This window comes from Camelina sativa, chromosome 15 (assembly GCF_000633955.1).
Source record: "Camelina sativa cultivar DH55 chromosome 15, Cs, whole genome shotgun sequence".
NCBI lineage: Eukaryota > Viridiplantae > Streptophyta > Magnoliopsida > Brassicales > Brassicaceae > Camelina > Camelina sativa.
Genome location: NC_025699.1, coordinates 22,434,364 through 22,449,563, shown reverse-complemented (window position 1 = coordinate 22,449,563; position 15,200 = coordinate 22,434,364). Strand labels below are relative to the sequence as shown.

The window sequence follows — 15,200 nt, the reverse complement described above, 5'->3', positions numbered from 1 at the left end:
GCATCCTCTTGTTTATCGATTTGAAGTTGGTTTTGACTTTACCTGTTGCCACTCCTACAGTCGAGAGATACTTTTCTGCGATGAAAATTGTGAAGACTACCTTGGGAAACCGATTAAATGATTGTATGGTTTGTTTTATTGAAAAAGAGCATTTAGATAAAATGACAAATGAGATAGTGATAAAAAGATTTCAAGATATGGAAGATCGTAGAATAGTTTTGTAGGACTTCTTAATATATTTTTGTTATGACAATTTTTTAACGTTTTATTTTTTTGATTTTGGATTTTTTAATAATAATAATATTATTATATTTTAATTAATTATTTTGTGCCCCATATTAAATAAGTTTCTACTTCCGCTACTGAAATCGATGAACCCTAAAAACACACCAGCAACTTGATCGTTGAGTCTTGGAAAGCGTAAGTTGTGTTCTTGTTGTTGGTGTTGTTGTCAGTAAGAAGGAAACGATGGAGAGACGTTGTTGTGGTAATGAGTCTAGTGGAGGAGAAGCGTACCGTACGGACCCGTGGTTCTCGCTGGCCACCGTCGATCACCGCCATTGGTCAATCAGCCACCGTGTGTCATCGGACATGTCACCCGCTGACACTGGAGCAGCCGTAGACCATCGTTGAGGCCATTATAGGAAAGGAAACCTAGATATGTTTTATAACTTGGGCTGGAATTTACCGACTGTGGTAGACCTAATCGTTGATACGTTGCTTGCTTGTGATGTACGTTGCTGAGCCATGGGGAAGTAGCCACCGTGTGACTAAACCGTCACGTTGAGCCGTGGAAGAGATTCGCCGGGAGACGAGAGTTATCACAGAGAAAGGTAAACGGTGAAGCTAACACTCGTGTATGTTGTTGTTGTTTGTTGTGTTGATTATTGACCCGGAGCATAAACCAACTAAAGCGGAAATAGTTTTGTAATTAAAGTCCATTACCGAACTCAATTATGTGGGCACGTGAAAAGTGTGGTCTTGTGCGATTGTGTATGATTGGGGATAATTATCTTAGTTTGATTTGGTTTAATTGTCAAACTCTGGTTGATCGATTTAATTAATGAGCACAAAGTCAATCTTCTAAATGTCAAACCGGGGTCTGCGTTTTGGATTTGGTTTAATGGAATAAATCATGGATTATTTAATGGATTATTTAAGGTTGTTGATTAAGCGGAATTTATTGTTGCAAGTGCTAAACGAAGGATGCGATTCGTGTGGCTAACATGTCTTCTACATATTCAGATGTGTTTGGATAGTTACTTAGTTTAAGGTTAAGCTGAAGATATCTATATGTTATACAATATATAAGTAACGTATATTTAGATTAGTGTATATCTTAATTATACGTATATAAATATATATTTATTATAATATATAAGAATTAGAATAAATATGAGAATATAAAATGAATGTGTGTTGATTGATATTGATGTGGTTGCGTGAATGTATATTGTTGTGGTGAAATAAGTGCTTGTGTGTGAGGAGATAGGTGCCAAGGGCACGTAGATGCGCTTAACCGCAGGGAGTCATGCAAGGAAATATCCTTACAGTAGTGTGGTGGTTTACGGGCGCGGAATGCGGTACATCAGGAGTGGCTGACGAGCCAACGAGTGCGTTGTGCGTGGAAGAAGTGCGAGAAGCATGAAGAATCCAGATACGCAAGTGAAAATGTGCAGAAAGAAGTGCGAAAGCATGAGGAATTCAGTAATGCACAGGTTGGCATGTCTTGACACATGGTATCATGGGACATAGTTGCATTTGTGTGTTGTGTGTGAATATTTGTGTGTCACAGGATTTAGGGACACAGTAATTGTTGTTTGTCTTATGTTTAAACTTTTTGATTGTCTAAGCGTATTTAGGTGTGTAGACTTTGGGAGTCTTGAGGCTTTCCCTCACTGAGTAATTATTATTGCTCACCCCTCTCTCTTTTGCAGGTTGGTTAAGCCAAGAGTTCATTTTGCATAGTTAGTAGGTGGTTTTGCGATTAAAGAATGTTTCGGATCGGACCATGAAGTCAACCCGCTAACCAGCTCTGAATACCGAGTTCGGGTGTTACAATGGTGTTTTTTTTGTAGAATGGAGGAAGTAATATATTTAAAAAAGAATTCACATAACACACCAAAAAAAAAAAATTTCTTTCATGTTTTGACAAAGTCAATTACACTTTTCATAGAATAGCCATAAGGTCGTTTCTTGACAATAATGTCCATATAACCAAACTATATTAGTTTGCTTCTTCCAAATGTTACGTGAATTTATCTTACCTAGATATATAAAAAAATTTAAAAAAAAATCGAGGAGAGAAAAAAAAATTGATGATTTCTTAAAACCTGGTTTCCACCAAAGTTTTAAGAACTTGGTGATTTCTGTAAGACATTTATGGCTGGAAAAAAAGAGTAAAATTGCTTACATTTGTCTTTTGGATTTATTATGTGGTGATAAATTAACCATAATTGCTTACAATTATTTTGTGTCATTGTATCTGTTGTTGTGTATGTATGTTAGAATTTCTACGATGCTATGTACATACAACATAAACTTAAGTTATAGATCGGATTCGGGTTAAAGTTTTCAAATCTAGAGAGTTTGAATCCGTTTGAGATTTTAAGATTATAGATTCAGGTTCGGATCATGGAGTTTGGATATTTTACCCATGCCTACTCCTACGAAAGAATATGATATGTTAACATGAAATTTGTGATGATGATGCTCATGTTCATAAATATCTTCTTTTTTCGTTATTTACTTCATTGTCGACAAATATTTTATTGTCAACTCAATTTCAAACTATCAAGTGAACCCAAACAAATTATATAAAATATAAGTATTACTTGGACATATGTTGATGTCCAGATCGGTCACAATTAGAGTGTTTTAGTTCAGTTAAAGGAGGTCGAAGTTCTCTTCTATTTAATCGGTGCCGAGGCACAAAAGATGATTACAACACAACTTGGACGAGTTACAAGAATGAACGAGAATAATGGACGAGCTACAAGCTCGTCGACTCTTGCTAGACGGATTGAAACCTTGTACTTGCTGTACCAATTCTCTTGCCTTTTTCCGCAATCTTCTCCCCCGAAGGCCGTATGCCTGTACTTATAGGGAATCCTGTCGGTTCGTCCACTTAAAAGACCATAATACCCCTCCTTCTTTAGGAGGTTTATTTTGGGCTTTTCCTGGGCCAGGCTTCTTGTTAGGGTGGGGATCTACCCCTAACAACATAGCGATTAAATATATATATATATATATTGTTCTAATGTATATAACCTTCACTTACAGCCACTACTCAATAGTGTACATATATATTTGTGTATTATTGTTTGACTAACCTCTCTAATTGGCCGCACATAAGATTTAATGAATCGTTTTTCCTATCATGATCGTTATCTCGTCTCTCACGTCCATATTATAACATCCGTGAACCAAAATCCCTGTTTGGGAATTGCATCGATCGATGCAGACGGTGCATCGGTCGATGCAGGTTCAATTTTCTGCGTTTTGACTTAAGTTAAACGCTGCGTTTTGGGCAAAGGGAGAAGAAAAAAACCCTTAATCGTTTCTTTTGTTTCATTAGTCAACTTTGGCCGTTTTTTAGAGAAACAAAAGAGAGAAAGTGTGTTCCTGGTGTTCTTGGTGTTTTTCTGGAGATTTGAGTTTGTTCCTGTAGAGATCTTTAGCTGGGATCGTTATAGGAGCTTCCTATGAGCGTTGTGTTGCTTGTTTGAGGTTCAGTTTCATCTTGGCAAAGGTAAGTGCAGGACCATGGCTTATCTAATCTAGAGAACTCTCTAATTTGCTTGTTGTGTGTTGTTAGCCTTGTTAGAATGATAATTGGGACGTTAGACCATCATTACCGGTGAGTACTCATATGAGTACTTTATAAATATTATTTTAATGTTTTTGTAGAAAATAATTTATTAAATAAATAAATAAATTATAAAATAAAAATTTAACCAATAATATAATGCCAAGTGTTATATGAGTTACTCAACTAGGTTCTCAAATTGCTCTAGCTAGAATCGATTCTAACTCTCTTTCCTCCTTTTTCATTACTTTTTAATTTTTTAATCTATTAGTATTTTGAGAGTAACTGCCAGTATTCATGCTCTTAGGAAGCTTTTTTGTGGCTTGGGATCGAGTTTTGTGGTTGTAGGAACAAAGATCCGGCGAGAAGCTTCGGGGAAAACATGATGTTTGGTATTGCATCAGTCGATGCATATCTTGCATCGATCGATGCAAGTGCGAGGACGGTGCGTAAAACTCTAGGGTTTTCGTGTTATGTCGAGCATGCGTCGGTCGATGCAAGTGCATCGAGTATTTGTCGATGCAACCCTATGTCGGATGATGCATTCCCATGTGGTGTCGGTCGATGCATGTTGATGTCCGTCGATGCAGAGTCCTGGTTTGTTATTTGTTGTTTGTTGATTGTTGTTTGATGGTTAGAGATGACTCTATTGCTTGTGTGTATAGCCCAGTAGATGGGAGGATTGCCTTACTGAGTGTTTATAAAATACTCATGCATTGCAATATGTGTTTGTGGTGCAGGTAAAGGCAATGTGTGAACGTGGAATCCAGACAGTGAAGAGGAGGATGTTCTAGGGACTCGATTGGATGTTGTCTTGCATTGCTAGGTTGCTAGAGTTGAGTCATTAGAAACATTTCTAGGTTGCTGGTTCTATGTTTTCTGATGATTGTTTATTTGGTTATGGGCAGTGGCGGACGCAGAAACTTATTTAACATGGGGCACAAAATAATTAATAAAATAATTAATTAAAATATAATAATATTATTATTATTAAAAAATCCAAAACCAAAAAAATAAAACGTTAAAAAATTGTCATAACAAAAACATATTAAGAAGTCCTACAAAACTATTCTAATCTTCCATATCTTGAAATCTTTTTATCACTACCTCATTTGTCACTTTATCTAAGTGCTCTTTTTCAATAAAACAAACCATACAATCATTTAATCGGTTTCCCAAGGTAGTCTACACAATTTTCATCGCAGAAAAGTTTCTTTCGACTGTAGCAGTGGCAACAGGTAAAGTCAAAACCAACTTCAAAAGTCGATAAACAAGAGGATGCGAAAGATGTTTTTTTGTCTCCATCATTACACGTGCAAGATCTCCAAGACTCTCCAAATTAGCAAACCTTTTATCTTCACGGATATTATCGATGTAAATACTAAGTTGATGCTCAAGAGATATCCGCTCCACAGAACTAAAATCTTCAGGATAAAACTCAGATAACCTCACAAGTTTCGACTAGTCAAACTCGTGGAAGGAACCAAAAGGGCTCAAAGACGCAGTGAAACTAAGCAATTCAGTGATTACCTCGTCAAAACGATCATTAAACTCTTGAATTTGCATATCCAATACAGTGTAAAAACATTCCACCTGATAATGATGCAAGTTTGTCATGTTGGTTCTCCGTCTTGGCTTCTTTGGATCAACAAATTCTTCTTCCATGATGATCAACTCAGTGTTATGACTCTCACAAAAAGAATTAACTTTTTCAACCAAAGAATCCCATCCATTATCCCTGAGATTGTACAATTGTTGCTTGGTAGATTTCACCAGAGACATAGCATTCAAAATGTCTTGATCTTTCCTTTGCAGAGCCACCGATAGAGTATTTGTGATCCCGAGAAGAAGTAACATCAACTGTAAGTAAAACACAAAATCAAAGGTGTGCAAATATTTGATGAGACCATTAGCTTGCCTTCTTTTGACACCATCACTCCCTTCGCTCTGGACATACTCCAATACTTTCACAATAGAAGGGAATAAATCAACTAATCGTACTAAGGTATTGTAGTGAGAACCCCATCGAGTATTACCAGGTCTTTGAAATGAAAGCTCCTGATTCAGTCCCTTTCCTGTCTTAATTTCACCTTGACTAATTCCTTCTTCGATGATCCTTCGTTGGTCTTCTCGAACCATATCTTTCCTCTTACAAGATGCTCCAACCACATTTAACAAAACCGAAATCATATCAAAAAAATCACCAACTTCAAAATGTTTTTTAGCAACTGCCACGACGACCAATTGAAGCTGGTGTGCAAAACAGTGTACATAATATGCAGTACTATTTTCTCTTAAAATCAAAGATCTCAACCCATTAAATTCACCTTTCATTTTACTTGCTCCATCCTAACTTTGTCCCCTAATTTTTTTCATACTCAACCCCCGCTTTGCAAACAATGAATCAACAGCACATNCTAAATCAACTAATCTTACTAAGGCATTATAGTGAGAACCCCATCGAGTATTACCAGGTCTTTGAAATGAAAGCTCCTGATTCAGTCCCTTTCCTGTCTTAATTTCACCTTGACTAATTCCTTCTTCGATGATCCTTCGTTGGTCTTCTCGAACCATATCTTTCCTCTTACAAGATGCTCCAACCACATTTAACAAAACCGAAATCATATCAAAAAAATCACCAACTTCAAAATGTTTTTTAGCAACTGCCACGACGACCAATTGAAGCTGGTGTGCAAAACAGTGTACATAATATGCAGTACTATTTTCTCTTAAAATCAAAGATCTCAACCCATTAAATTCACCTTTCATTTTACTTGCTCCATCCTAACTTTGTCCCCTAATTTTTTTCATACTCAACCCCCGCTTTGCAAACAATGAATCAACAGCACATTTCAGAGTTGCAGAAGATGTATCTTGAACATGAATAAGACTAATAAATCTTTCTTTTACTATCCCATCTTTATCAACGAAGCGAAAAACCATTGCTACTTGCTCCTTAGTAGAAACATCTGCAGACTCATCCACCAACAAGCAAAATACATCGTGGTTAACTTCATGAATAACAGATTCGATAACTTCCTCTGCAAAGCAATGCACTAGATCAGTCTGAATTTTGTGAGACACCATATGATTATTTTTTGGAGCATTCTCCAACACAACCTTCCGTACAAGCTCATTTTGATCTGCAGTATATTTCACAAGCTCTATGAAGTTTCCCCTATTAGCTGATTCTACTGACTCATCATGACCTCGAAAAGGTAATCTTTGTCGTAATAAATATCTACAAACATCAATTGAAGTATTCAATCTGATTCTGTATTCATTTTTTGCAGCATCATCCTGCTTATAAAAAGCATCAACAATTGATTGACCTTGTCTCATCAAATTATCAGCCATTTTCAATGCATTATTCTGAAAACTATTCACTTCTCCCACATGACCACTCAATCTCTTTGTATTTTTCCATGTATCAAATCCCCTTGTTACAAATTCATCACTTCCACCTTTATTTTCTGTGTAATCTCTAGACAAGTAGCAAACCAAACAAAAAGCCTTATCTGTCTTCACACTATATTCCAGCCAATCACCATAAAGATCAAACCAAATTGGATTGAATCGTCTCAATTTATCTCCGGTTAGTGTTCTAGGAAATTTGTGACCACATGGTTGATAAGGACCCTTAATTAAATATTTGCGTCTTACTTCATCTCTTTGGTTAGGGTGATATTCCACAATTTGTTTCCTATCTGCAGGGTCCACGGGTAAATTCTCCAAATCATCATGAGAATGAGATGTACTTGTTGGGTTTTTTGGAAAATATTTTTCCATAGATCACCTAATAAAAAACATAGCATGAATTCATCAATATATATTTAAAGCAATTGAATGAGACTATCAATTTATCTAGAATAAGAAGAAAATCAATAGACAAGTTTATATGCTATAACACGTAAACAGAATTTTGTCACAAGTTTTGCATCGATTACTTACTGTTGTTATATGCTGTTTGATAAAAAATAACCGAAGACAAAAATAATACTGGAACCAGTCAAAAATAGAAGCAGAAGACTTTTCTCTCTCTATGGTGCAGTTGTATTGCTGTCCATGAACTCATGAAAACTAGGTATAAGTCCCGATCAAAAAAAAGTTTATTGACTTTGAGTTTTAGACTTTTAGTTAGTTGGGCTTGAATCATTAGTAATTTTAAAATAGTTGGGCTTAACCTATATTACCTTAATATATGTATAGCTTAAATTATGATACAATTTACATTTAATTTTAGTTTATATTATAGAAAGAGCCCCCGTTAGACTTTAGCATGTGGCACGTGCCACACAAACTAAAGCGTACGTCCGCCCTTAGTTATTGGTTATGTTATGAATATTGGTTATTTATATTTATTGGATATTAGTATTGTTATTCTGCTGTTGGTTGTGATCGTGGTTAGGTGGCTAGTGGGTATGCAATCACTAGCTGTAGTTTATTTATTATATTATATTTATTATTTATTATTTTAAAAAAACAGGTCGGGTGGTTTCACATATTAACTCATGTATGTACATGTTTTAAATGTTTATTTCTTATATGTTACATCAAAAATTGATTAAAATGAAGAAAAATATTTAAATCTGTATGTACACAAAACATACAAATTATTATTATGTACGTACATGGTTATGTTAATATTTGAAATTGTATCTAAAGACACAATTCATACTAAAAATAATTATGTACACAATGCCTACACAAAGTACACAACGCCTACATAAAACCCTAGACTAAATACATACACAGTCGTAGCTCTTTGACAAAAAAATACATACACAATCTAAAACATTTACATACATGATCATATTGACTTAAACATAGATGTCCTGACTAAGTATTGTCACAAGTTTAATGAATTTTTAGGGCTTAAATCAATATTTTGCAGAGGAAGAAATTAACAATATTTCATATAGTTCAAATAACAAATTTGAATTTTAACATGATTTAGGTTGTTATTTACAGGGTATTGAAGTATAGATATAAAAAACGTTTGACAAATTGTTGGGGTTGATTTGGGCCATTTTCCCGAGAATTTACAGTAGCTTATATTTTAAACATTTTTACAACTCTGTCAACGGTGGGTTTATTAGGAAGATTAACTACACTTAAAACACCATCAGTGCACTAAAATACATTAATGCACTAAAATACATTAATGCACTAAATATTAAATCTGCCAACTAGTACTTAAACAAATGTTGGTGTAATGTACATAACTCCTAAACAAACTATACAAATTAAACCCTAAATCACACACTTACATGATTATATTGGCTTAAATGTATGTAACCCCTAAATATATTCTGGAAATTAAACCATAAATTGTATACGTACATGATGATCTATTGACTTAAATATACACAATCCCTAGGTTTACAAATATTTTCAAAATTTTCTAAGTTGTTAATTACTACATCTCTATAATTACGTTCATTGATAGGTTTCAATAAGACGATTACGTGCACTAGTGTCATCATTCTTAGCTCACATGTCAATTATCACGATCATATTGACTCAAATGTACACAACTTCTAGAAATAAACCTTAAATCATATGCGCACACAAAAGTGACTTAAGTGATGATCTTTGCGTTCGGAAAAGCTGTAGGCCTGCATCATCAGAGTATTTGAGGGCTGTCTTTCGGGTGCACAAAACTTGCAGCAAAACCGATTGAATTGAGATTCCTCCTCCTCCAACGATTGCACCATCCTTTTTGTCTTATCTAGTTTTGCGGTGTTCTTTTGTATTGTTGTATGCTTTAGATTTTATTCTTCTGCTTCTCTTTGTTGTCTTTGTATTCTGTAAAAAAATCAAAAATTGGTAATGAATCTTCACATGTTTACTGAAAAAAAAAACTCTAAACAAGCATGTTACAAAATTTGTTTAATATGAATACAAATTATTTATATTTGTACGTATATATAAAGACACAAATTGTTACTATGTATGTACATGGTAGTGATAATATTTGAAATAGCTACAAAACAAACAAAACAAACAAAACAAAGGATTCTCGGGCTTAGATTAGCCATGGTCATACACTCACCTCTTTTGCAGAAAGTTTCTGACCCCAAAATTAGGAATCCAACACATTAGAAGGCTTATCCTTTATACGATCATATTGGAATTAAACGTACATGTTCTCCATCTTGTTTCTTTAAAGGGTGTATATATACTTTCTAATATATCTAAGTCGTATAATATTTTTTGTATAAACTAATTTGATTAATTTTTTTGTATAATACATTATATCGTTTTTAATATTTTCACACTTAACTAGCTAGCCTAAACCTAGCAACTTTTAGATTAACTACATACCAGTTAGGCAATAGTGAATGGCATTGACTTCGAATCTGTATCACTTGTTACAAGTCAAATCCACTTTTATACCAAGTGAAACCACATGTTGTTGAATCATTTTTTCGACGTGAAACCACACTTTACCTATGTTTTACCTTAACTTTTCTAAGAACTTTATTTTACAGGTAAAACCTCTTTGATGACCCTCCAAACTGTACCCTAAACTATTCACTTCACATATACCATACTTTTTGTGATCGTGTACGTAAAAGATTATCTTTCAGATAATTCCTCATGTACACAGTTAGTAGTGAATGTTCTTTTCACGATCGCTGGATTAGCGACTAAAAAATACAAGTAGCTTGAGATCCAAGTTAGCGGGAGTACACCGGGAACACCGTAAAAACAGTCACACCGACACTTTTTAGTCTTTCCAACAGTCGCTGGAAAAAAGAGCGACACCAGTGACAACAAATGAAACGAACAACGAAAAATAGAGAAGCAAAGAATGAGAAAGAAACCAGCGACTGGAAAAGAGAAAGTCAGTGTAATTTGTTGGTCGCCGGAGGTGTGGCAGCGATCGTGAAAAGAATAGGGCCCATATATAACTTAGTGATAGGCGTATATGAGGTATATCCAATACAATGATGATTTAATTTACAAACGTATTATTGAAAAAAAAATTGATGGTATATTTGTAAAATACATGCTGCAAATAAAGTTTTCTATGCATAGAAATTATTTCAAATGTGTACGTTCACATAAAAACACAGTGTATTACCATGTACATAGTAATACTAATATGCTGAAGTGGAAGCTTTCATCTGGGCTTTGCGGTGCATGATCGGTCATAACTATCGGGATGTGGCTTTTTATATAGACAGCTCAAACTTCGTGAAGATGGTGTCTTCTCCTTTAGACTGGCCCGCATTCTCGACGTACCTCGACGATATTGTAACACCCGCAAACCAATTTGTACGTTTTGGGTGAGGGTGTCGATCGACACCAAGGGGGTGTCAGTCAACACCATTGTTTTTCCGGTTCGATCGAATTGAATTAATCGTCGATTTTGGTCGGTTTGGTTTAAGGAAAACCACTAAACCGAGATATTTAAAAGAATTGTCGACCATAATGGTTTTGGAAGTGGTGTTTGTCGCCGTTTGTTTGTTTTTGAGAAGAAAAGAGAGAAGACATTGTTCTTGAGCTTTTGAGAGAGATTGGTGAGATTCCTTGCTGTTATTGGGAGAACTAAGGCTGGAAAAGTGCTAGAAGTTTGCCAAGAGTGAGGGAATTCGTTCTTATTGGTCAGAATCTTTCTGCAGAGAGGTGAGTGCATGAACATGGCTGATCTAAGCCTTTGATTTCCTTGTTCTTGCTTGTTTGTTGCTTGTTTGTGTGTTTTTCTTGCTGGAATTGGTTGATACAGGTTCCTACGGATGTATAAGGCTTGGGTTTCGAGTATTGGACGATATGGAGGAGATTTGGGAGCGAGATTTGACTCTCGACTTCGTGCGGATTGCAGTTGCAGAAGGAGTGTTGATTGACACCAGCAAATTGGGCATCGATCGACACTGTGGGGTAGTGTCGGTCGACACCAAGGCCAGTGTCGGTCGACACTAGGCTGGTGTCGGTCGACACCTCCCTTCCAGCGAGACGATGTTTGATTTCCTGGTTTGTTTGTTTTGTTTGTTGTTTGTTTGGAACATTGGAATCACTGTTGCTTGTGTGTATAGCCCAATAGATGGGAGGATTGCCTCACTGAGTGTTTATCAAATACTCATGCATCTCAATATGTGTTTGTGGTGAAGGTAAAGGCAAAGTGTGATCGTGGAATCAAGGCGATGAAGAGGAGGATGTTCTAGGGACTCGATTGGATGTTGTCTGGCATTGTTAGGTTGCTAGAGTTGAGTCATTAGAAACATTGTTAGGTTACTAGAGTTGAGTCATTAGAAACATTGTTAGGTTGCTGGTTTCATGTTTTCTGATGATTGGTTATTGGATTATTGGTTATCTTGTTATTGGATATTGCTTATGCTATAGTATTGGTTTTATTATTAGATATTATTGGATATTGTTATTGGTATTTTTATTCCGCTGTTGATTGTGAATGTGGTTAGGTGGCTAGTGGGTATGGGACTACTAGTTGTAGTTTATTTATGTATATTATTATTTATTATTTATTATTAAAAAAAAATGGTCGGTCCTTTCATTTTGGTATCAGAGCCCTTACAGTTCTAGGTTTGGGTTCACTAGGTATTTGTTGTGATGTTTGGGATTGCATGTCTTGATTGATTATGTGAGTTAGTCAATTGTTTGTGGCATGGAGTCCTAGAACATCCTCTTCGAGCCGACTGTGTGATTCCACGGTGAGTTTATGTTTCTGTGTTATAATAGTAATTGTTTGCTTAGTCTTCTGTTCATGGTAGTGCAGATGGCTAGAGAGGATACTGTTGCTGGTCGTGGTCGTGGATGCGGACATGGTCGTGGACGCGGACGTGGTCGTGGTAGGGGCAGAGTCCCAGAGGTTAGTGAGGCCGAGGACCAGAGTGTGACCGTTGAGGGTGTTGGCGAGTCGCAGGATGTTCCGGGGGATTCCATGAGTGTGGCAGGAGGGGGCGGTGTTGATGCTCCAGTGGCCAGTGATGCTAGGGTCCCGGGTGTGGGAGTCCCAGCGTGTGGAGTCCCTGGTACTGACTTTGCGGCTATGCTAGCACAGTTGTTGGCGCGGTTACCACCAGTGGTACGGGCGCAGGCTCAGGTAGTGCCACCAGTGGTGGCGGAGGAGAGGGAGCCAGTGGCTGCGGATGTGGGAGTCCATTCTCGCTATATCAGCATGCTGACAGAGATGGGCCGTATTCATACCGAGCAGTTTTCGGGAGGTACTGATCCTACCGCCACGGAGGCGTGGAAGACGAGTGTGGAACGTAACTTCCATACTCTGAGATGTCCAGAGGAGTTTTGGGTGTATATTGGGGTCCACCATTCGATTGGTGGTGCTCAGTTGTGGTGGAGTTATGTGGCAGCCAGGAGAGTGCAGAGGGAGATGTCTTGGGCTGACTTCCTCTTGGATTTCAACCGCAAGTACTTCCTTAGAGAGGCACTAGATAGGTTGGAGGTGCAGTTCCTTCAGCTAGCTCAGGGAACTCGGTCAGTGCGGGAGCTTGACTTGGAGTTCAGTCGCCTTCAGAGGTATCGGGGTCGGGATATGGAGTCTGAGGAGGCTCAGATCAGGAGGTTTTTGAGGGCCCTACGTGATGATTTGAGGGTTCACGGTAGAGGGCGGAGTTATGCTACGCGTGCAGAGTTGGTTGAGTCTGCAGCAGGGATTAAGGAGGACATCCGGGCACAGTCAGTGAGCAGGCGCCATGGGTTTACACGACTGCAGAGACTGGTGGAACCAGTGTCGGGGCAATCACAGGTATAATTTCTGGTACTTAAACTTTATGAATTTTAGTAGGTTAAGATTTTATGTTTTCCTGTGATAAAGTGTTAGGTTCTCAACACATGAGGTTTGTGTAGGGACCTTGTTGGTTGGCGGGTTTAAATCCCATGTTATGTTTGATTCTGGAGCTTCTCAAAGCTTCATTACTCCGGAGTGTGCAGAGAGCGCGGGGATCAGAGGGGATCCCAGAGAGCGTACAGGAGTTGTCAGAGTTGCGGGAGGCAAGTTCTTAAGAGTTATTGGCCGAGCTAGAGGGGTTGATATTCAGATCGCAGGAGAGTCGTGGCCAGCAGATTTGCTTATCAGTCCAGTGGAGATGTATGATGTTATTCTTGGGATGGATTGGTTGCATCGGCATATGGTGAATTTGGATTGCCATCAGGGTATACTGGAGTTTGAGCGTCCAGGAGGGAAATTGGTATTTCAGGGTATTAGACCGACTTCTGGGAGTCTCGTGATCTCAGCCATTCAGGGTGGCAAGATGATCGAGAAGGACCGTGAGGCTTATTTGGTTACTATATCTATGCCAGAGTCAGTGGGGAAGTCTAAGATTAGCGGCATTCCGGTTTTTGGAGGAATTTGAGGATGTGTTTCAGTCATTGCAGGGATTACCACCATCTTGGATTTGTTGAGTAAGGGATTCATCCGTCCTAGTGTATCACCATGGGGAGCGCCGATGTTGTTTGTGAAGAAGAAGGATGGGAGTTTTAGGTTGTGCATTGATTATCGGGGTTTGAACCGGGTCACTGTGAAAAATAAGTATCCTCTTCCTAGGATCGATGAGTTGTTGGATCAGTTGAGGGGTGCTACTTGGTTCTCCAAGGTAGATCTGGCGTCTGGTTATCATCAGATACCGATATATGAGGCAGATGTGAGGAAGACGGCTTTCAGGACGAGGTATGGGCATTATGATTTTGTGGTGATGCCTTTCGGGTTGACTAACGCGCCAGCAGCGTTTATGAGATTGATGAACAGCGTGTTTCAGGAGTTTCTGGATGTGTCTGTCATCATTTTCATCGACGATATCCTGGTGTATTCTAAGAGTCCTGAGGATCATGCAGTGCATTTGAGGGCAGTTCTGGAGAAGCTACGGGAGCAGAAGTTGTTTGCAAAGTTGAGCAAGTGTAGTTTCTGGAAGCGTGAGATGGGTTTTCTGGGTCACATTATTTCTGCAGAGGGGGTTTATGTAGATCCGGAAAAGATTCAGGCTATCAGAGATTGGCTTAGACTGCAGAATGCCACAAAGATCAGGAGTTTCCTTGGGTTGGCAGGTTACAACAGGAGGTTTGTGCAGGGTTTTGCAAGTAGAGCACGCCTTATGACGAAGTTGACAGAGAAGGATGTTCCTTTTGTTTGGTCACAGGAGTGTGAGAAGGGCTTTGAAACCCTTAAGGAGATGTTGACTACTACGCCAGTGTTGGCTTTGCCTGAGCAGGGAGAACGCTATGTGGTTTATACTGATGCATCTAGAGTTTGTTTGGGGTGTGTTCTGATGCAGCATGGGAAGGTTATTGCCTATGCTTTGCGGCAGTTGCGGAAGCATGAGGGTAACTATCTTACTCATGATTTGGAGATGGCTGCTGTAGTTTTTGCCCTGAAGATTTGGAGATCTTATCTTTATGGTGTAAAGGTACAGGTGTT

General features: G+C 38.0%; 2 protein-coding genes across 2 annotated transcripts; one reads left to right on the top strand and one right to left on the bottom strand.

Annotated features, from left to right (window-relative positions):
- LOC109129148 lies at positions 4,994-7,165 on the bottom strand. The gene is made up of 5 exons (XM_019236793.1): positions 6,719-7,165; positions 6,334-6,402; positions 5,899-5,967; positions 5,339-5,668; positions 4,994-5,269 (listed from the first exon to the last, which is right to left on the bottom strand). The coding sequence occupies exons 1-5, from the start codon at positions 7,163-7,165 to the stop codon at positions 4,994-4,996; spliced, it is 1,191 nt and encodes a 396-aa protein (XP_019092338.1).
- Positions 14,275-14,679, top strand: LOC109129309 (RNA-directed DNA polymerase homolog; the record flags this gene model as incomplete). Its single annotated transcript, XM_019237147.1, has 1 exon — positions 14,275-14,679. A coding segment is annotated over one exon (405 nt), but the record flags the coding sequence as incomplete, so codon positions are not given.

Bases quoted from the DNA above. Each gene is read 5' to 3' on its own strand.
- LOC109129148 (XM_019236793.1), bottom strand. From the start codon at position 7,165: ATGGCTGATAATTTGATGAGACAAGGTCAATCAATTGTTGATGCTTTT. The intron at 6,403-6,718 runs GTAAAAGAAAGA...ATGTGGTTGGAG, and splicing joins TCGTTGATAAAGATGGGATA to CATCTTGTAAGAGGAAAGAT. The intron at 5,270-5,338 runs GTAATCACTGAA...GAGTTTGACTAG, and splicing joins TTAATGATCGTTTTGACGAG to TCGAAACTTGTGAGGTTATC.